Source organism: Pongo abelii, chromosome 16 (assembly GCF_028885655.2).
Source record: "Pongo abelii isolate AG06213 chromosome 16, NHGRI_mPonAbe1-v2.0_pri, whole genome shotgun sequence".
Taxonomy (NCBI): Eukaryota; Metazoa; Chordata; class Mammalia; order Primates; family Hominidae; genus Pongo; species Pongo abelii.
In genome coordinates, this window is record NC_072001.2 from 88,794,091 (window position 1) to 88,817,086 (window position 22,996).

Below are 22,996 nucleotides of genomic sequence, written 5' to 3' on the forward strand. Positions count from 1 at the left end.
CAGCATCTGGTCTTACCTTAGATTGAAGCTGTCCTTAAGAGTTAGAATATTGTATATGTATCTTTTATTTGCCCTCTTCCCTTTTTCCAGGACCAGAAGTCAACAGTGATCTCTTTAAAGAAGCTGATTGTGAGAGAAGTGGCACATGAGGAGAAAGGTTTATTCCTGATCAGCATGGGGATGAAAGATCCAGAAATGGTAGAAGTCCATGCCAGCTCCAAAGAGGAACGAAACAGCTGGATTCAGATCATTCAGGACACAATCAACACCCTGTAAGTTAACCACCAGGCCCCACCCTTCCCAGCCCTCCTGATGTCTCTGTGTGATTTCATAACAGGCTGGACTGTGACCAGAGTAATCGACATCTTAGGAACTTTTTGTTCTGTCTTGTTTGGGTTGTATTAGGAACAGAGATGAAGATGAAGGAATTCCTAGTGAGAATGAGGAAGAAAAGAAAATGTTGGACACCAAAGCCCGAGAATTAAAAGGTGAGGCATTGGGAGTGGTCTGAGCCCCTTGTCTGGAATGTCTGCAGTTGCAGAAGACTGCTGGTGGATTTTAGAGGTACGGGTTTGCCCTCAGTTCTAAAGCTGCCCCAGCAGGCACTTGAAAGCAGTGAAATGAATAGCTGTGTTAACAAAAGAGAAACCAAGGCCAGGCTGACATGGGTCCTGGTAAAGAATGGCTGTAAGGATGTGTCCAATACTGGATCAGGAGAATATTGATTCTCTTGACTGAGGATCAGTGTTCTCAAACCTCATGACATTCTCTGCACTTTGTCACAGGCGAATTTGCCAAAATTTGTAGTCACATCTAAGATTAAAACAAGGAGAGAAAGGAATTTGGGGAAAAGAATTCTCCAGTTAATCTGATTTAATCCTCCCCCAGTCCCTAGCGTTATCACTTACCTGCATGTTTACAAATGAGTTGTGAGGTGAAGTGTTGGGAGAAGGGTATGTATCGATCTATGTTTGACCCCTGTTTATTGAGTGCTGACTGTTTTGTGTAGTGTTTTCAGTATCCCTACAACACAGGCATTCTAATCCCCATTGTGCCGATGAGACAGTCAAGGCCCACAGAGGACAAGCTACCCGGGGTTACGTGTGTAGTTAGTGGCTAAGCCAGAATTCTGTTCCCTGTCTTAGCAAAGCCTGGTGCTCTTTTCTGTTTGCCAGTGGCTTATCGAATGTTTCAAAGTAAAGACTATGCTGGATAGAAATAAGGCTTAGCGTTAAATAAATGTAAGCACCTAAGGAGTTTGGTTAGGCCTTAAAGCCGTACAGATGATAGCATTCTGTCTCACTGAGAGGGAAATTAAAAATACGGACAGATTTAGACCAGAGCCAGAGTTACAGCAAATTTATTGGCCCATGATTAGGATGACAAGGATAAAAATCTTCCTTCTTTAAATTTTGTCAAGTACCTGGCTAGGCATACTGCTAGGTACAACAGATGCAAAGATTCCTTAAAAAGAGCCCTTGCCCTTGAGAAGCTCACACCCTAGCAGGGGAGACATACATCAATGATGGGCCACACAGTGATTTATTAGACCACAGGTACAATTAACATGTGTGGGATCTACTCATCCTGCCTCTAGTAAGTCTCACAGAGGAGCTGGTGCATGAGCTACATCTGAAAAAAATTATCTCAGCACACAAGAGTAGTTATGTGCAAAGGTGAAAAAGGACTTGACATGTCTGCCAAGGAATGACAGGTTCGGTGTGTCTGGAGGGTCAGGGTTAAGGGATGGGAGCTTAAGCTGGAAAAGCACCAGGTATTAAAAGGCAACAAGGGACTCATGTAATTTAAAAAAAGAAAAAAAATTTTTTTTTTTTTTTAACATGTTGAAGCCAGTTAGGAGAGTTGCTTGAGGGAATGGGAAGCCACTGGAAGTAGAAAGACCATTTGGAAGACTGTTAGGATAGATTACGTGAGAATGAGCTGGAGAGGGAACAGATGTGAGTAAGAAATAAGGTCATTAAAATCTGGTCAGTTGGCCAGGCTCGGTGGCTCACGCCTGTAATCCCAGCACTTTGGGAGGCCACGGTGGGTGGATCACAAGGTCAGGAGTTCGAGACCAGCCTGACCAACATGGTGAAACCCCATCTTTACTAAAAATACAAAAATTAGCCAGGCGTGGTGGCACGTGCCTGTAATTCCAGCTACTTGGGAGGCTGAGGCAGGAGAATCGCTTGAACCTGGGAGGCAGAGTGAGGTGGAGGTTTCAGTGAGCTGAGGTAGCGCCACTGCACTTCAGCCTGGGTGGCTGAGCGAGACTCTGTCTCAAAAAAAAGATCCTGGTCAGTTGGTGGTGGGACAGAGTGAGGAGACAGAATCTCTCACAGGTTTCCAAATCAGGTGACCTGGAAGATGAAGAGTTGTTGACTGAGAAGGAGATTCCACACTAAAGGGAGGAGGTAGTGGGCTGGAGAAAAGATTGGTTTCTCACATGCTGAGAACAAGGCATCTCAGTAGAGGTGGCCACTTGGGCGCCATGGTCTGCTGCTAAGAAAGGGGAAGATTTTTGTATGGTTTTTTATGAATTATCAGCATACAGAAGGTAATTGAAGCACGAGGATGAATGAGATCCTCAAGAGGAAAGTGGGTAAGGTAAAGAAGACAGCTCAGGCCAGGCGCGGTGGCTCACACCTGTAATCCCAGCACTGTGGGAGGCCAAGGCGGGCAGATCACCTGAGGTCGGGAGTTTGAGACCAGTCTGGCCAACATGGTGAAACACCGTCTCTACTAAAAATACAGAATTAGCCAGGCGTGGTAGCACATGCCTGTAATCCCAGCTCCTCAGGAGGCTGAGGCAGGAAAATCGCTTAATCGCTTGAACCCAGGAGGTGGAGGTTGCGGTGAGCCAAGAGTGCACCATTGTACTCCAGTCTAGGCAACAAGAGCGAAACTCCGTCTCAAAAAACAAAAACAAACAAAAAAAGAAGACAGCTCAGGATGGAGCTGAGACAGGAGCCCAAATAAGAGATTCCACTGCAGATGGCAGATCTGTAAAGTGTCCTGAGAAAGAATGGTAGGAAGAGAACCGGTGTCCTAAAAGTTAAAGAAGGAAACATGTTTTAAAGGAAGAAGTAATCATCAATGCTGGAAAAAACAACCTAAAAGACCTCATTGGATTCAGTTGAGCTGGGAAAGCAGTTGCAGAGTGGACAGAAGCTAGAGAGTAGTGGGCTGAGAAGTAAACAGGGGACAAAGGAGTGGAAGCAAAGTGCACACTTGCTATGTCACAATTTCCATGGTTCGCCAAAAAGATGCAGAATGGTTTTCCAGATAGAAATCACAGAACAGAAATAATATTGCTGTCTTGATGAAAAAGAAAAGGCAGTGTGGGTCGGGAGGGTGTCCTGTCTTGTCTCTTTCCAAAAATTACCACAAGGTGGTGCTCGTGTCTTAGTCATCTCATAATTACTAAACACCAATCAAATCACAGATCATTTTCTCCTTCCTGCAGAACAACTTCAACAGAAGGACCAACAAATCCTACTCTTGTTGGAAGAGAAGGAGATGATTTTCCGGGACATGGCTGAGTGCAGCACCCCTCTCCCAGAGGATTGCTCCCCAACACATAGCCCTAGAGTTCTCTTCCGCTCCAACACAGAGGAGGCTCTCAAAGGAGGACCTTTAATGAAAAGTGCAATAAATGAGGGTAATTAACATTCAGCATTGCCCCCTCTTCACCTACTCCCAGAGTGGTTTACACACTAATATTGCCTGCCAGTTTTTACTTTTTTACTTTAAAATAAAGCACAAATGCAGAAAATTACCCAAAACAAATATTTCACTATAGTAAATTATCAGGTGAATATCCTTTTAACCACTACTCACATCAAGAAATTAAACGTGGCCAGACACCCTGAAGCCCCTTCCTCCACATGCCCTGTCCCCATCACACCTCCCTCCCTCCAAAAGGAGCAGTTATTCTGACTTTTTTTAAATTAATCACTTATGCTTTTTTTTTTTTTTTTTGGCAGGATCTTGCTGCTCTGTTTCCCAGGCTGGAGTGCAGTGGTGCGATCTCGGCTCACTGCAACCTCCCCCTCCTGGGTTCAAGTGATTCTTTTGCCTCAGCCTCCCAAGTAGCTGGGACTACAGGTGTGCACCACCACACCCAGCTAATTTTTGTATTTTTCACAGAGACAGGGTTTTACCATGTGGGCCAAGCTGGTCTCAAACTCCTGACCTCAAGTTATCCACCCACCTTGGCCTCTCAAAATGCTGATATTAGAGGCGTGAGCCACCGCACCCGGCCATTAATCACTTACTTATATGTCTTTATGGCTTAAGTGCCTACTCCTAGACATTATAGTTTAATTTGCTTATGTTTTTTGATATGCATCTTAAAATTCTTAATTTACAGTTCCCCCCACCATCTTTTTTTTTTCCATATAATTTATCTTTGAACAATCTGAGCTTTTTGATTTAGAGAGTTTCCCACAGTTTGGATTTTATTCATACAGTCCTGTCGTCTGTTTCCTTCAGATTTGCAGCTGGATTCGGAGGCTTAATTAATTACTCAGACTTGATCTCTTTGGTAAATTGTGCCCTTATAGTGTTGTGTTCTTTCATTGAGGGGGCATAAATGTCTAGTTGTCTCTTTTTTTGTGACATATAAGAAAAGATAAAAGGATAAATGCTTGATTATTTTTCCCCTCCATTTATTTACCAGTTTTTAAGACCATGAACATCTTCTGAAAGTGACCCATAGTTTTTGTTATGGACTCATGAATTGAAACATGTTTGATGGGGCCAGGCGCAGTGGCTCATTTCTATAATCCCAGCACTTTGGGAGGCTGAGGCAGGTGGATCACCTGAGGTCAGGAGTTCAAGACCAGCGTGGCCCACATGGTGAAACTCCATCCCTACTAAAAATACAAAAATTAGCCGGGTGTGGTGACATTTGGCTGTAGTCCCAGCTCCTCAGGAGGCTGAGGCAGGAGAATCACTTGAACCCAGGAAGCAGAGGTTGCAGTGAGCTGAGATTGCACCACTGCCCTCCAGACTGGGCAACAGAGCGAGACTATGTCAAAAAAAACAAAAACAAAAAACATGTTTGATGGGTTTCAAGTCATTGCAATTCCTAACGTTATTAAAAGCTCAAAATGTTCCTTTTTTGAACACCTCTTTCTTTGGCTTCTAGTCCTGTGGACATGACCATAGTAGTCTTTGAGAGCTACTGGTGTAGTTAAGTTGTTCCAGGCTCATCTTAATTGTTTTCTGCCCCAGTCCTGGTATCAGCCGTTTCTCCAAGAGTTCTGGTTTCTTTTAGTGGGAAATTATATTTTCAGACCACAGTCTGGGTACTGGGGGTGGTCGTTGCTGCTAGGTTGTTGATTGTTACTAAGTTGGGTCTTTTCAGTGGACACAGCTTAGGGAAAAACATATATATAACATTATATATATGTTTTACATTTTATATATATGTAATTTAAATACCTATTGAACATATAATGTGTATATATATGAAAATTTATATTTACACACACTTTTGAATTCACATTGATATTCTTAAACTGTGGACTACAGTGTTTGTTCTTTTAACTAAACCTATTTAGTATTACATCTCTATTTCCTTTCTTTCACATTGTAAATCCTTGTTCTTAAGGATACATCATAGAATTAGAATATTATATATTTACTTTCTGGCTTTATCCAACCTATTACTCATAACTGTTAGTAATACTAATAGTATTACTAATTACTATTGCTAATACTGTTAGTAATACTAATAGTATTACTATTAATATTTACTAATACTAATTTACTATACTAATTACTATTGCTAATACTGTTAGTAATACTAATAGTATTACTAACACTATTTTGATACTAATATATTCTAATAGTAATGCTGCTACGACTACATACGACTTTTACTTGCTGTCCCCATCCTCCCGTTTTTGAAAAAATAGTTGCGCTGTGTCTACACTGTCAGTTTATAACTGTTACATGCCGTATGCTCTCCTTGTAAGCCTTGACCATAGTCTTTGTTCTGTAAGTGAACATAATTCATGCTTACCAGAAGTTCTTAGGTCAGTCACCCTCTAGTCATGTGGATATGTGAAGCTGATTCTTCAGCATGTGCCTCAGGAAAGGTTCATGAGAGTAATAGTCCCTGAGCTCTTGCATGCTGGTAATAATTTATGCCCTTTATACTTGAAAGCCTATTTTGCTGAATATAAAATTATTGGCTTGTTCATATTTTCTTCCCCAACATATTAATTACTCTCAAGTATGTTGTTTTATTTTTTTTTTGGCATAAAGCGTTGCCATCAGAGACTGATAATAATTTGATTTTCCCCATGTAGGTAACATGCTCTTTACCTAGATGCCCAAAGGATTTTTTTCTAAGTACAAGTAGTTTTACAAGAATTTTCCTTGAGATTTGTTACCCTAGGTTGATGCTGTCAGGTTCACAGTGTTCTGTTTTCATATGTGGTTTCAAATTTTTCAGATTTCAGGAAGTTATTTTTGAATTATAATTTGTACTATTTTCCCTGTTCCCTTTGCTTTGGTCTTGACTTCAAGATCTCCATTTATCCTTATGTTGGACCTTCTTTGTCTATCTTCAGTGTTTGTTGTCACTTTCTTTTAATACTTTTGATCTCTTCATCTGTTTAATGTTTAAATGGTCTTCCTTTCACCTTTTTTATTAAGCCATTTTCTGCTGGGTTAATTTGCTCTTATATTCTAGTTTAGTTTTTATTTCTATAATGATTTTCTTTTGTTTGTAGCTTTGCTATTTCATTTCTGTGTTTTCTAATTCTGACCTAAGTTAGTTCTTTCATGTCTTTTGTCATTTTCTTTTCTTTCCTTTCTTTTATTTATTTATTTTTTTTAAACAGAGTTTTGCTCCTGTTGCCCAGGCTGGAGTGCAATGGTGCGATCTTGGCTCAGCCTCAGCCTCCTGAGTAGCTGGGATTACGGGCATGCACCACCATGCCCGGCTAATTTTTTTTATTTTTAGTAGAGACAGGGTTTCTCCATGTTGGTCTTGAACTCCTGACCTCAGGTGATCCACCCACCTCGGCCTCCCAAAGTGCTGGGATTACAGGCATGAGCCACTGCACTCGGCTGTCTTTTGTCATTTTCTTAATGTGTTTTGGTCACCGATTTTATGGACATGTCTTTCTGATGTGCTTTTATTATCTGTAGAGAAGTTAGACCCTGTGTTCTCCCCACCATCACTCCCTGTTCTTAACTTTATATGGGATTTGACTTCAATATTTTCTATTGCTCATTTTTATGTGAAATTAGTGTCTTAAGTTTACAGGTTCAGATAGCTTTTCTCACACCATAGGACTTGTCTATCATTTTTGTGTAGTTTTTCTTTTTTAATATGGCTTGTCTTATCAGATTTTCTGCTATTGGTTCCCTCCCTTATTCCACCTGGCCCTTCTTTTTCTTTATCTCTTTATTTTTCTCCTGTTTAACTTTTATTCCATTTTCTCCACTTTCTTCTTTCTGTGAGCCATACCCTAGAAAAGAACCCTAGTGGGCCAGAGTTGAGATGCAAATTCTTAGACTACTCTAGCCCCTGGAACTCACTCCATATTGGTGAAGCCAGAAATCCTGACTGTTTTACTTGCTGTTCTCAAATCAGTCCATCTTACTTTCCAGGGTATATCTTCTGGCTGCTTTGGATATGATTCCAGAAGCCATGTCAGTTGTAGTAAATTACTCTGCCTTCCCTGTACACTTTCAAATTTCTTAGCCCTCTTGTATATAAAGTGGAAGGTCTCATCTCTAAATTTCTAGTAGAATCCAACTAAAACACATACCCTGAGCTGAGACCCTTCTCTGAGCAAAGGAACTCACCTAGTCACTCTTTGGAACTTTCCAATCATGCTCTTTGTACATATCATATGTACTATGAACTTGTTTTCTCCTCATTGAAAGGTAAGATGTCAGCTTTGCATGTTTCCTTTATTCCAGTGGAGATCCTTCAGGGTTTGGTGAGTGGAAATCTGGGAGGCACACTTGGGCCGACTGTCAGCAGCCCCATTGAGCAAGAAGGTGTGGTCAGTCCTGTTTCCCTGCCCCGGAGAGCGGAGACCTTTGGAGGATTTGACAGCCATCAGATGAATGCTTCAAAAGGTAAATGATGTGAAGTCATGAGCTTTTGTAGGCAATCCTTGACTATCCCACACAACTCAAAATGACTTGTACTTTAGTAGCTACATCTCTGCTCCCATTCAGTCGGTAAATTTCTTAGTGAGATCTTAAGACAGTCAAGAGCTTGTCAGTCAGACTCATATTCATTTTAACAAAAAAGATTTTCCTAAGGTCTCAGCTAAAAGAGTAATAATACATGTTCCTGCTTCCATTTCTTCTGCATCCGTAAAATTATTAATAATCACTTAGCTGCCACTAAGCAGCTCCCCCTTTTTGGGGGCATCAGTAGGTTTCAGACATACTACATCCCCAAGATACCTATATTATATTCTTTCCTTGGCTAATCTGTTTCACAGCTTTAAAAAAAACAAATACCTATTTTTTGTTTAGGAGGCGAGAAGGAAGAGGGAGATGATGGCCAAGATCTTAGGAGAACGGAATCAGACAGTGGCCTAAAAAAGGTATTTCTCTTTAAAATACACCATGAACCTCCTTGGCACTTTCCTCTGAATTCATAACCTTTGAAATTATTTCACTTTGATGTTATTTTCGATGCCTGAATTGCTGCTTTTAATAAAATTATTTTCAGGGAAAATCACATTTTTAAAACAAATAGTACAGTTAAGAGTTCCACATTATTGGCTGTTTGGCCTCACTGGCTTAGGGTGGTGTGTTTACATTCATAACTCTGCCATGGTCCTGGCAGGACCAGTTTCATTAGGAGGTTTGTTTCAGGTGCTCCAAACCGACCTGACCTCCTTACAAGGTATCAGTGATAAATAGTTCAACCTCTTAAACCTTCACTACCTTAGTGAGAGGCTGTGGTAGAAAAGGAAGAAAATGGAAAGCTACAGCCTAACACAGAAACACACTGAATGTCATTTTTGCATCAAGATCTTCATTTTTTTATATGTATGTTTTTTGTTTTATAGGGTGGAAATGCTAACCTGGTATTTATGCTTAAAAGAAACAGTGAGGTAAGGACATTATGAACTATTTAAGAAAATATGTGTTTGTTGTCATTGTCAAGTTAGGGACATTGTTTTTTCCTTTTTTTTTTTTTTTTTTCTTTTTGCTGTTACAAAGAGGCTAACTGCTGGCTATCATCTCTACGTGTAAACAATACAGTTGTCAGTTTCCTTGACCTTTCCCCTTTCTTTGGTCCTAGGGGCACCATCTTGGAATTTTGCCAGTTAGATAATTGCCTGCTAAGATGGCCTTTGATTTGTTCTTTGATTCTCTGTCCTTAAGGAAGCCTCTTGCTGCCCTTTTTTTTTTTTTTCTGAGATGGGGTCTCACTCTATCGCCCAGCTCGCTGCAACCTCTACCTCCCAGGCTCAGGCAATCCTCCAGAGTAGCTGGGACTACAGGCATGCCTGCCACCATGCCCGGCTAACTTCTGTATTTTTGGTAGAGACAGGGCTTTGCCATGTTGCCCAGGCTGGTCTCAAACTCCTGGACACAGACAGTCCACCTGCCTCAGCCTCCCAAGGTGCTGGGATGACAGACATAAGCCACCTTATCCAGCGCTTCTTGCTTTTAATGAGCTTTCTCTAAATAGGGCCTGTGAAATCCCTGTGGTGGTTTCCTTTGGTCTAAGCACACTGAGTAGAATTCATAGCCTTTTCTCTATCACAAGCCTGATACTAAGAGCCACAGGTCTGGAACATGGGCATTTAACTTGTAGGTAATTTGACACAGTAATTTCTTATCCTTCAAGTACTCAAGTTATATCATCATCTTTTTTTTTTTTTCTTTTTTTTGAGATGGATCTTGCTCTATTGTCCAGGCTGGAGTACAGTGGTGCGATCTCAGCTCACTGCAACCTCCATCTCCCGGATTCAAGCAATTACCCTGCCTCTGCCTCCCGAGTAGCTGGGATTACAGGCATACGCCACTACGCCTAATTTTTTGTATTTTTAGTAGAGACGAGTTTTCATCATGTTGTCCGGGCTGATCTTGAACTCCTGACCTCAGGCAATCTGCCCATCTGGGCCTCCCAAGGTGCTAGGATTACAGGCATGAGCCACCGCGCCCAGACATATCTTCTTCTTTGAGTATTGCTTTAGACTTAATATGTGTTTTATCTGTGAAGTAGCCTTGGTGTCCTTCTGGAAAGATGCCCATCCCCCATCCCACCCCCTGGACCCCTTGTTGTGACATAATCTTCAGATTACTGCCATCTCCAAAATTAATTCTGAGTATTTGACTTTGTAAGCAGAATAGAAGCCGATACATGATAGTTGCTTTTTAGAGTATACTTCTCAAGGATGTTGATTGTGTTTCATCTTTTTCTCGTTCTTGCTTTTAATGTAAGTTAAAAGTCTCCAAGGAACTTTATTTTGAAATTTTAAGGGGAATCTCCTTTTTCCCCCTAAAATACAGAAGGATATTGTTTTATATTTCTGGCCACAAAAGCCTAAATACAGTGGAGACCTGAAGGAATCCTTCAGTGTGCTTATCTTTAATGACAAACCTGAGCTTATGGAAGCTACTTGCTCTCTGGATCTGCTGCTTGAAAATTAGCTCACTGCAGCCTCCGCCTCCCAGGTTCAAGCAATTTTCCTGCCTTGGCCTCCAGAGTAGCTGGGACTACAGGCCCACACTACCACACCCGGCTAATTTTTTTGTATTTTAGTAGAGATTGGGTTTCACCATGTTGCCTAGGCTGGTCTCGAACTCCTGACCTCAGGTGATCTGCCCACCTCAGCCTCCCAAAGTGCTGGGGTTACAGGCGTGAGTCACTGCTCCTGGCCTTGATTTTTCTTTATGGCCACTTTTTCCCCTATATTTAGTTAGAAGAATCAGGGTAAGAAATAATACAAGACCTGTTTGTTTTTCAGACATTCCAGTATGGATTAGACACTACAAATGCTTAGCTAGAGTCGGCAGTTTCTTCTGTTACTTCTCTCTGTTTATTAAGAATAAAATAAGAGGGGCCAGGCTTGGTGGCTCACGCCTGTAATCCCAACACTTTGGGAGGCCAAGGCGGGTGGATCACTTGAGGTCAGGAGTTCAAAACCAGCCTGGCTAACATGGTGAAACCCTGTCTCTACTAAAAATACAAAAAATTAGCCAGGCATGGTGGTGGATGCCTGTAATCCCAGCTACTCAGGAGGCTGAGGCAAGAGAATTGCTTGAACCCAGGAGGCGGAGGTTGCAGTGGGCCGAGATCGCACCACTGCACTCCAGCCTGGACAAGAGTGAAACTCCATATCCGTCTCAAAAAAAAAAAAGAAGAAGGGGTAAAAAATTTTCTCAGAAGAGCTAAGCCTGGTAATTAAGATTTTTGTGTTTTGTTTTTAAATGATTTAAGTATTATAAAAGGAATACATGTTCATGGTAGATAAGTAACATAAGTTACTTGATAATAAACATAATCCCACCACTGAAAAATAGCTATCGTTAAATGTTTGGTGTTTATATTTCCAGCCTTCTACATAACATCCGAGTTGTATATGTGTGAATGGTATAAAAATAGTTTTACATAATTCGTATCAATACTTCCTAGAGCTTCATATCTTGCTTTTTTTCCTCTTAATATGCATTAAAAACATTTCCCCAAGGCATATTTTTACAAAGCATGCTGTTGAACAGCTTCATATTATTGTGTACCATAATTTACTTAATCTTTGTGATAGTTAACTGTTTTTCTACGTTTTGCTTTTAAAGCAGTGGGCCAAGAAAATCTTTGTACATACGTTGTTTTTTCACAGCTCTCTGATTATTTCCCGAATATGCCAAAATGCTATTGAAAGGAGGTTTTGCAGTGCTTGGTACTACCCATTAGACATACAAATGCTCATTTTCATCTTTTACCAACATCGAGTATTATCATTCTTATTAAGTTTTTGTTCGTTTGATAAGTTTGGGTCATTTATTTTATTTTGCATTTATTTGATTTCAAATAAGGTTGAGTCATTTTTAATATGTTATGCTATTGGCCATTTATATTTCTAATGTAAATTGCTGGTTTGTGTTCCTGGCCTATTTTTCTACTAGGGTATTTTTTTTGTCATAATGTTCTATGAGAGCCTTTTTTAAATGAAAGATTTTTCCATTTGAATTTCTATTAGTTTGTTCTTTGCCTTTTAATTTTAATTTTACATTTTTACATAGAAATTTTTGAAAAAATCGTGTGGTTTCTTCCATTACTTCTCTGTTTGCAAAGCCTTCCCTGTTTCAAGATTAGAAAACGGTTCTAGTTCCTTCCAGCTTTTTTTTCTTTTTGAAATAGGATCTCGCTGTCTTGCCCTGGCTGGACATAAATATGGTTTATTTTTTACCGTTAACATTTTCAGATATTTGATCCTTTTTTTGTATCTGAGCTAAGATCTCAACTCAATTTTTTTCAGAAATTTAGCCAATTTTCTCAGAACAATTAATTGAATATTCTTTTCTTTCCATTGATTTGAAATGCTACTTACATGCTAAATTGTTATGGGAAGTTTCTGGAATTTCTGTTCTGTTGCGTTGATATGTATGCTGTTTTTATTCTAGTCATTTTAAGTAATGGAAGCTTTCTAATACATTTTAACTTGTGCTGATGTTCCTCCTACACATAGGTCACTTTGGTCTTTTGTTTTTCTTGGCTGCTGGTGCTCACTTAGTTTCTTTGGTGCTTTCAATTTGAAAATATTTCATAAAGATACAGGCACTTAGTTGTATCTTAAAGAAGCCATCTATCAGGTAAACATTAGTGTGACGGATTCTGAGATTCATAAAGCCCTGAAACGAATGTTTTCCATTTTGTTCCTTTGGCAGCAGGTTGTCGAGAGCGTCGTTCATCTCCATGGGCTCCTCAGCACTCTGCAGGTGCGCACCTTCATCTTCCATCCCTGCATTTATTTGTCTAGAGAACAGCAGCTTGGAGCTGTTGTTGACTTGGATCTTTGAGGTTTGCTGGCTGTTCATGGGTAAATGGGGCCCTCAATTTGGGGAAGACTGGCTCTCGTGGTGAGAAAGTTAACAGAATGCATCAACCTTCCAGGACTAGAATTAGTGAAGAGCTGGTGTGCTGTAGGCATGGCTTGATAACCATGCTACAAATCACATAGCGTGCTAACATGCATTTGGGAGATTACTTCACTTTAGAAAGCCTTAAGTATGATTACAAGTTTCTGTATTCTGTATCTCTGTGTGGTATTTGAATAGAGTGGCCTTCCTAATACAGCTTCTGTTTCGGACTTCCCAGGAACATCCTCAAATTCTGTTCATTTCCTTTCTTGAAGATCGAACCTATCTCATTCCTAGTTTCTCCCACTTCCAACACACACACACGCACACGGACTTCCCAGGAACATCCTCAAATTCTGTTCATTTCCTTTCTTGAAGATCGAACCTATCTCATTCCTAGTTTTTCCCACTTCCAACACACATACACACACATACACACCCCCCCCAGGTAATACCAGTGACTGCAAACAGCATGCGACCAGATTTGACAAAAACCTGTGAGTTCCTGCACCTTTGAGGTTCTTGTGTGATAAACGTCTGCAATTATTCTGGAGCATTTTTATTAGAGGGGCTTGAAAAATGAGGGGAGAGTTCTAGTCCATCATAGTGCCTGGTGCCCCCTACTGTGGGGTCAGGAGGGATCCAGAAGTTCGCTGTCGTCCTGGCCAGAGTTGCAGGGCTCTCCTCTGTGTGCCTCCTCAGGGTGTGGTGCTGCAGCAGGACAGCTACATTGAGGACCAGAAACTGGTGCTGAGCGAGAGGGCGCTCACTCGCAGCTTGTCTCGCCCGAGCTCCCTCATTGAGCAAGAGAAGCAGCGCAGCCTGGAGAAGCAGCGCCAGGACCTGGCCAACCTGCAGAAGCAGCAAGCCCAGTACCTTGAGGAGAAGCGCAGGCGCGAGCGTGAGTGGGAAGCTCGTGAGAGGGAGCTGCGGGAGCGGGAGGCCCTCCTGGCCCAGCGCGAGGAGAAGGTGCAGCAGGGGCAGCAGGACCTGGAAAAGGAGCGGGAGGAGCTCCAGCAGAAGAAGGGCACATACCAGCATGACCTGGAGCGACTGCGTGCTGCCCAGAAACAGCTCGAGAGGGAACAGGAACAGCTGCGCCGGGAGGCAGAGCGGCTCAGCCAGAGGCAGACAGAACGGGACCTGTGTCAGGTAATGGGACTCCCTGCCGAGAGCAACCTAATGATGGTATTAATTAAGACCCCCTGTGTACTAAGCAAGGTAAGAAAGTGAGCAGAGGTATAGAGCCTGTTTTTGGGTAGATGCGCATGCCTGTGATTCCAGCACTTTAGGAGGCTGAGGTGAGAGGGTAGCTTGACCAGCCTGGGCAACAGAGGGAGACTCTGTCTCTCCTTAAAAACAAAACAAAACAAAACAAAAAAACAGTTTTTAAGAATCTTTGTAGCTGGACACAGTGGCTCACGCCTGTAATCTCAGCACCTTGGGAGGCTGAGGCAGGTGGATCTCTTGAGGCCAGGTGTTTGAGACCAGCCTGGTCAACATGGCGAAACTGCGTCTCTACTAAAAATACAGAAATTAGCTGGGTGTGGTGGCAGGCGCCTATAATCCCAGCTGCTTGGGAGTCTGAGGCATGAGAATTGCTTGAACCAGGGAGGTGGGGATTGCAGTGAGCCGAGATCTCACCACTGCACTCCAGCCTGAGCAACTCCGTCTCAAAAACACACACAAGAAAACAAAAAGAATCTTTGTTTTACCCTGAAAGAGAGGCAGAGGGAGAAAGTCTTTTTCTGCTTTTTGCATCTCTAAGAGGCTGAAAAAGAGAATGGAAGGGCTAGGGCATTTTGGCCGGGGCAGTGATGGGTATTTGGAGTTGGCACTTCCTTCAGTTGGAGGAGTCTCAGTGAGACTCAGTGAGAAAATGGCAGTCAGCCATCCAGGATTTTAGGAGCAATGCCACTGCTCTGTGCCGCATCAGAAATAAGGCATGGCCCCAACCTGAAGGAACTTGTAGCTTAATGGGGAAGCACACCAAGAATAAAACAGCCTCCAGAACATGTGGTGCCTGTGGTCCTGAGACAGCAGGAAATGGCTCTCAGGCCAGAGTTGCTGGAAGAACCCATGTGGCAGGATCGGTGGGAGGCAGTTACAGAGGGAAACGCCCATCGCAGCAACTAGGGGAGGCGGCCACTCCTCTTGTGGACGGATGATATTCTTGCTTGGGGATGTTGAGACAGCTGCACTCTGCATAGTTCCTGATTTGCCTCTCTACTGCTGATGAAAAACCTTTCTTTCTCTATAGCTGCTGCTTATATTGGAAGGCTTTTGGTTACTCAGCACACTCACTCCTGAGCTTATTTCAGTGATATTCCTTGGTTATTCCGAAACATGGATGCTTGTGGCAGATGGAGAGCCTGGGTGTACACAGATCTGCGTGTGTTTGGAAATGCATATCATGTTGCCGTTTGTTTGATTGATTGACCTTGGACCATGAAAGAAAATTATACTGACAGCTTCCAGAGTAGGGGGCAGTTGTAGCTTTTTGCAGATGTTGCCAAATATATGGGGGTGGGGGGGAGCAGCAAATGCCGTGTGTTGCTTTTTATGACATAAGGAGGGATTCCACCCCCATCCCAATAAAATTGGTGCTTTGACAAAGGAGGGTTCCCAGGCAGCTAAGAGAACCCAGAGTAGATGATCCTCTTTATCTCTAGTTTAACCTTTGACTAGGATTCTTGGTGTAAGCTCAGCTTTTCCACTTATCCTCTAACCTGAACAGACTTCTGTAATCTCTTTGCCTTAAAATAATTATCTGCATCCCTGTGTAGAGCAATCTTAAGCAGCTCTCCTTGTTTCTTCAGGGAATGGGAATTCTTTTCTAAGTCGCCCCATCAAAGGTACTATTGGTTTTTTACAACGCCGGCATTTGTGTATGTAGTAAAAGTATTAACAGTATTAAAGGTGGTATTTTTAACATGTTTATAGATACTGGTTGGGGGAGGGCAGCTAATGAAACCTTCAAGCTCTATGCAGCCCACAGAAGTGAGCTCTGTAGAGTTCACAGGTGGGTAAGTGCCCAGCCAGCACACCCAGTTGAATTCAGCCAGGATTTATTGAGTGGGCATCACGGACGCTGACAGCCTCCAAGTGAAAACCCTTCTCTTGAATATGTACAGGTTTCCCATCCACATACCAAGCTGATGAGGATCCCATCATTCTTCCCCAGTCCTGAGGAGCCCCCCTCACCATCTGCACCTTCCATAGCCAAATCAGGGTCATTGGACTCAGAACTTTCAGTATCCCCAAAAAGGAACAGCATCTCTCGGACACACAAAGATAAGGGGCCTTTTCACATACTGAGTTCAACCAGCCAGACAAACAAAGGACCAGAAGGGCAGAGCCAGGCCCCTACATCCACCTCTGCCTCTACCCGCCTGTTTGGGTTAACGAAGCCAAAAGAAAAGAAGGAGAAAAAAAAGAAGAACAAAACCAGCCGCTCTCAGCCCGGTGGTGAGTCACGCACACCTGCTCTCCCTGTGGCCGTAGTGTCTGTGCATTTTGAGAGAGGGTAGATTTTAGTGGCATGGGGCGGGGTTGAAAAGGGGACAGTTCAGATGCTCCAAAGTCAAACTGCCATCCTTCTCACCAGCTCCGCTTGCTAAGAGCGCTCATGCAGCGAACATTAAGAACCCACTCTGTGTGGCACGTGTGCAGAAGCAGAGAGCATGGGTTTCATTTTCAAGGCATTATCCGATTGAGGAACTGCAGCTCACCTCTCAGTGAAGTAATTCAAGTCCTCCTTGCCTTTCTGGGCGTAGAGTAGTCATTGGTAACAGTTAGTGTTTGGTGATTTAACCCTCAAATGACTGTATGAAGTTGGCACTGCTAACCCCAAGAGAAGTGAGGAAACTGAAGCTCACAGAGGCTAACTAATGTGCCAGCGGCCACAGAGCCTGCGGCTGAATTCCACTAAATGCCTCCCCGTTCATGTGCCACTTTTTCCCCTGAATCCTTCTCTTTAGGATTGATCTCTCCTTTCCGTGTGGGAGGTTAAAGAAAAAGTACATTTTCCTGGCCTCTTCATAAATTCTAGTGCTTATTTAAAAGTTAAAGGGAGCATTAGACAGTGAAGGATATCACTCAAGAACCTTATTAACCAAATTTGTTCAGAACCCCAGTGTGCAGAGAGTTAATTGCCCATAAGCCCCAGTCACCTATTTGCATTACAGAAGACTTTGGGTTGGGGAGGACGTTCAATGAAAGGAGCAGTTTTTCTGAATTTTTTTCATTCTTGGTTTTCACATTTCCAGATGGTCCCGCGTCAGAAGTATCAGCAGAGGGTGAGGAGATCTTCTGCTGACCCTCTTCTTCTCTGCGGAGGCAGCTGCCTCCTGATCCTGGCCAGCCCCCATCTCCTGCTGTCTCCGCGTGCACAAGTCTCTTACACTGGACGCCCCCTGCTCCTCAGCGTCCAGTCCTCCTGGGCGGCCCCAGGTCCTGGACAATAAGGAACAGATGATCTTGAGTGTCGGGTGGGGAAGGAGGCCCAGACTCTGCTTCGGCCATGATTTGTGACTGCCCAGGACTCTCAGGTTGGGCTGGCCCTACTCAGGATTACACTGAAAGTAATGGCCTCGTAAGTACAGGTGATGGTTTGGGACACGTCAGGAATTCCTAAAGGCTGAAAGTGTATCCAAGTAAGGTCTGAACCTCCGACTGCCTTTTATTTGGGGGAACACAAAACCAAATAGCAGATGTTTTGGACTTGATCAGTGTACATAACGTGGGGACTTGTCTGCATATACACACAGGGAATGCTAGAAGAAGGCCCAGTCTGCACCAGGCGTCTGGTCAACTTAGCTCAGCACAAGCGCAGTGCCTGGACGGACCCGGAGCCCCTGCATATCAGCAGTTCACCCAGTACTCCTCAGAGAATGGTTTCCCTCTAAACCCATCCCGTGCACATACCACCCGTTTTGCATGTATTTCTCATTTCATTTTAGGGATGACAAACATTTGTGAAACCAGTGAGAGAAGGCTTGATGTGTGTAAAAGACGTGATCTGCACCACCTTGATCTCGGTGTTTCAGGCACTAAAGCAACAAAACAACCCATAGTATCTCATTTTGTCATCAAATCCAGAAGAAATATCCTGGTTTTCCAGCATGTTTACCCACATGTTTTGGGCGCGGATAAAGTGAAGCGGCCTACTCACCATTATCCCTGCAGCGTGACACATTTTGATTGTCACTGACCACTCAGAAGTGGCCACGGCCTCCTGGCTGTGTTCCTGAGCCCCCGTCGTGCCTCTCCCAGACAGCAGCTGTCTGGCCCTTACTGGGTGAGGGCACGCCCTGTGGGCACACCACCGCCAGGGGTCAGCCTCCCACCCAGGCCAGGCAGAAGCTGTGCTCCGAAGCTAGGACAGCTGGCTGAGAAGTGAGTTCAGGCGAAGGGTGAAGCCATGTGTAGCAGTTCCTGCCAGTGCAGATCTGGAGAGGAGCTGGCCCGGAAGGCGTGGTTGTGAAAGCGCCCTTCTTATGTTAGGAGGCCTTGGCAAAATTGGATTTCTTCAAAAATATATCTAAAGGTCTGTTGTTGAACTGTACTCTGCCCCTGGAAGTGGATACAGATGGCTGCCTGCTGCTTGGCTTTGCTTTCGCTTTTCCCACCGTGTTTTGATCTTTGTTCACTTGAGGTTTTCCCCAGCTGGTGTGTGCAGGACAGTTCATGGTAATGTTGCCCTCTGAGGCCCCGTACACCAGAAGGGAGGCCCTGGAAAATTTTGTGCTTCCAACGTGGCCTTCAATTCTTGCTTTCTTGCCCCTTAGAAGCATGGGGCTTTGAGCACACTTAAAAAAAGAAAAATCTGTAACTTGGTGCTTATTGATGAATTGCAAGCTGGCCTTGCAGATGGAGATATTTATCTTTCAGTTTATTTGAAAGAGGTCTGGTTTAAAATTTGTAGCCTAGATTTGTTTTATTTATTGTATTTGTGTGTTTGTGTTTGTTTTTCTTTTTTAAGGGTGAGCCAGGTCTAGCCCAACAGTCTAAACTATCCAGTCAATACTGAGTGAAGTGGCAGCCAGCACCGCTCACTCTGTGTCTTTTGAAGTGCCTTGAAGGCCCAGATGAAATTTTAAAGGGAGGGGTCCATGTCCTTCCCTCCCCCACCCCACCTCATTCTTTAATCAAAGGATGTCTTCTCCCTTGTTTGAGAACGAAGAAACTCGCCACCTCTGAGCTACCTTTGCCTTTTTCTGTCATGGAGAATACCCACCCTTCAGAAACAGACCAAAGGCCAAAACCTGCTGATTTTTCTATTGAAAATATGTCCCCTTGCAAAGACCCTAAACAAAAAGTTAAGTTGCTTTCTTTCACCAATCCGTACAACTCCAAGTTACAGCTGAATCTGTCGTGACTTTCCTGAGATCTACCCCGGGGCTTGGCTGTCTGTTCTGGTCACTGGCTCCGAGTTCCCCTCCTGGGATTTGCAGGAGGGCAGTACTGAACCTGCATTCTTCTCCTTGTAAATGTAGGCCGGGTGCCCCTGTTCTCCGGGTTTGGGACAGTAAGAGGTTGGTGCTGATTGGATTTACTTGCGTGCATGCTCTTCACAAAAACACCGTGGATGCTGAAGTTAGAGCACGTCGCCACAGAGCTTGACATCGATGTTAGAGTGTCTCTTAACCCCCCCCAGCTGTGATGTTTCACCTGCTTTGGTTGTTTTGGTGGTCTTTTTTAAAAATGGAGATTTCACATCTGCCCAGACCCCACTCAAAACGATTTGGTCAGGTTCTGGTTGGACAAGTTTAAAATCAAAGTAGTGCCCGGAATTCCCTCAAACCACCCGACTTCATCCAGGAATACAGTCTGCAGTGCAGAAAGAGAACCACTTACCAAGAACTGTGCTTACATACCTTTGTCATCTCTCTTCCCCCTTGGAAGTTATCCTCAAGGGGATTTGTTCCTGTCCTAGGGATTCACCTGGGATGGTGGCTGCCTGTGCTTTTGCTCGTGGCCTTGACGGTGCTCTGGTTGCTGGATCTAATGGCCTGTCTTGGTTTCTGTCACATGAGAAGGGGTCGTTTTCTGGGGTGACTCGGACTGAATTCCCCATACTGTTTCCACACCAGGACACCATGTTCTCCATCAAGCTAAAGAAATCAGGTGCCTGAAATTGTGCTTAAGTTTTGGGGGAAAGATGGAGTTCCTATCCAGAGCCCCCAGATTTCCAGAATCGAGTGAGCTTCCTGGAAGGACACTGTATCTTCTCTCAATTCCAGTCATCTCAGTCGTTGTCATTCCGGTTAGGTGACATGTGCACTTTAAATGCTGTCATCAGTTGGCTTCATTTTCAAGACAATCAAATGTATTGACTGTGTTTTCTTCTTAGAAAATGGATAGGTTTAAAAACATGCAAACTGCCACTTTCAACCTTTGCCAGTATTCCCTCTACCCCCGTGAGAGCTATCTTGGGGGAAGAATCCTTACCAAGGTTTTTTTGGAAAGGTACGAATCTTACCTTTTTTCCCCTTCTGTGTCTCAGGGTAATACTATTCAGAGTCGCCCCTTTGCTCATTTTCTCCCGTATTTGTTACCTTCCTGAGGCCTCAGTATTAGTCGTGAGCACAAAGTTTTGAGACCCTTGGCGTTGTTTCTTGATGTGGGAGGGGAGGTGTTAGTGTGTGCAAGGGTTGAACTAGATAGACCCTGCCTTAGTAGAGGGTGGGACCATAACCTTAGAGGCCAGAACTTGATCCAGAAGTTGCTGTCCACAGAAGTGCTTTCTATTTCATCATTTTTGTCTCTAGGGCTCTTTTTCTGTAGCCAGGTCTTCCCAAGGATTTTAGTATTTGCATTGGAGTTGAGGTTTACTCTAATGATGGTGGCCCAACTGTGCCCAGAGGACAGCCAGGCCCTGGGAGGGGGGTTTAGAAAGACAGTCCTGGTGAATGGGCTTCAGTGGTCACAAAGAGGGTGGCTGTGAGGTGACCCCAGACACTGCAGAACAATGTGCACCCCCTTTGTTTGGATGTCCTTGGAATGTGGGAGCCTAGAAATAACCCTGTGGATGGAATTGGGGGCGGCGGCTGCTGGAGATCTGTGTGCCTTGCCTTCCTTCAGCAGGACCGTCTAGGTGCGCAGCCACCTACGGATGTGTCCCAGCCAGCCCCGTCGCTCTCGTCCATCCTCAGAGACAAAGAAGAGGGCAGGGAGTTTGGGCTTGGTTTTGAACTTTCCTTTCAATGTAGCAAAGCATTCCTAGTTAACCAGAGCCTTGGAATCTACTGCCTGCTGGCCAGGCTTTAAAATGAAAAGTGTTTTAATGCTGCCATAAAAGGGGGGGCGGGGGGAGGAAGGGAAAATAAAGGTATCTTTCCAAGTACTCATCTAATTTAATTGTCAAAAGATTGATAGGCCATGAATTACTTCTCCATCTCACTAAGGGTTAAAGGCGGGCAACCCCCCCCCCCACACTGGTTGTGTCCCCTGCCACCGAAGTGGGTGACCTGCCCTACAACCAGGTGGGACCACCTGTGCTGCAGTCCGGAGGGGCTTCTGCAGGAAGCACCCATCCCCACACCTTCCCCGGCCTGAGCTTCCCCTACCTTTCGTCACCACCTGAGGGCATGAGCACAGGCCACGGGGCGTGCCTGGTGAGTTTGCCTGTGGTTCAAGCTTAGCCTGTGGTCTCCTGTGTGCTGCTGCCTGCGTGGGATGCACAGGGGAGGTGCGGGGATCCGCAGGAGGGTGGTTGGGATACACCGGATACCTCTGCTCTCATTGCTTGTTTCCAAATGCTCTATGGACATTTCTGTGCTAAATCCTATTAAATAAAAAAGACGGGTTAAAACCCAGATGCTGTATATTAATTTGTAATTATGTATAAAGTGAAGCAGTTTTAAACTGTAAAGGTTTTTTTCAGTGTGTTTTCTCGAATTTTGCCACAACATACTGGCTTCGTATTTTATTTATCTTTCTTTCTAGTTACCAGCTTCAGACCCTTGTAAAGTCTCCCTCAGCCCTTTCAAAAAAAAAAAATAATAATAAATTTCCTGTGAAGTCCTGGTTGGTGCTGTGATTTATTCCTATTCCTGGTTCCTGTAGAAGGGATACTCCTCATCCATCCCCAGAGCTCTTGAGGAGAGGCCTTCTGCACCGAGCAGCAGCTGGGGACCCGTTCACTCTCTCTTGGAATGGGACCCAAACCCAGAGAGTGACTGATCAGCCCTAAAGTCAAACAGTTTATGCCAAGAGCCAAAACTTCGTATTTCCAGATAAATCAATACAGTGAACAGGAACTTTGCTATAGAGCCTGCGACTTCCCTTAATGTTTGTTAGTTTCTCTTCCTTCACTAACATTCTCCACCCCATCCCACCCCCAAACTAAAGCAACTGCCAGAAACTAATTCAAGAAAAAAAGATCCTCTCTGCTTGTAGCTCCCGGGTGATTCATTGGGTTTGATCCCGGAATGTTGGGGCTCCCCCCTGGAGACACACAGGGCTCCAGCTGTCACTGGCTCCACCAGCACAGCCTGTGCCTTCCATTTTTAGATTACTGGCTTCCTACTCTTCCAGGTCTGCGCTTTCTGGACCTACAGGAAGACCCTCAAGTCCAGCTGCGCCTTGGAGAACTGTGCCGCTCGCAGTAATGCAGAGAACCTGGGCAAAGCCGCCCGGAGTCCCCGCTCTGCCACTTCCCAGCTCCCTGCCCCTCCCTGACAGTCACCAAAAAGAAAGTCCTGGCCGGGCGTGGTGGCTCACGCCTGTAATCCCAGCACTTTGGGAGGCCAAGGCGGTCAGGTCACTTGAGCTCAGGGGTTCGAGAGGTGGGTGAAGCCCCGCCTCTAGTAAAAATAGAAGAATTAGCTAGGCGTGGTGAAACCCTGTATCCACTAAAAATATAAAAATTAGCCAGGTGTGGTGGCACATACCTGTAATCCCAGCT

General features: G+C 44.1%; 1 protein-coding gene across 11 annotated transcripts in view; it reads left to right on the forward strand.

Annotated features, from left to right (window-relative positions):
* AKAP13 (A-kinase anchoring protein 13) overlaps positions 1-22,113 on the forward strand; it is a 355,010-nt gene extending 332,897 nt beyond the window's left edge. For 6 of the 11 annotated variants that reach the window (XM_054531800.2, XM_054531798.2, XM_063716285.1 and 3 more), the window contains 11 exons: positions 91-272; positions 406-488; positions 3,470-3,664; positions 7,951-8,112; positions 8,521-8,591; positions 9,063-9,107; positions 12,895-12,945; positions 13,789-14,238; positions 16,221-16,554; positions 16,694-16,828; positions 17,355-17,500. In XM_054531800.2, the coding sequence (XP_054387775.1) occupies positions 91-272; positions 406-488; positions 3,470-3,664; positions 7,951-8,112; positions 8,521-8,591; positions 9,063-9,107; positions 12,895-12,945; positions 13,789-14,238; positions 16,221-16,554; positions 16,694-16,827 (1,707 nt within the window). In that variant the 3' untranslated portion in view covers position 16,828; positions 17,355-17,500. Of the gene's footprint in view, positions 1-90; positions 273-405; positions 489-3,469; positions 3,665-7,950; positions 8,113-8,520; positions 8,592-9,062; positions 9,108-12,894; positions 12,946-13,788; positions 14,239-16,220; positions 16,555-16,693; positions 16,829-17,354 lie in introns of all 11 variants that reach the window. The other 5 variants (XM_054531799.1, XM_054531803.2, XM_054531804.2 and 2 more) reach the window with 2 other exon arrangements.
* The last annotated feature ends 883 nt before the right edge of the window (positions 22,114-22,996 follow it).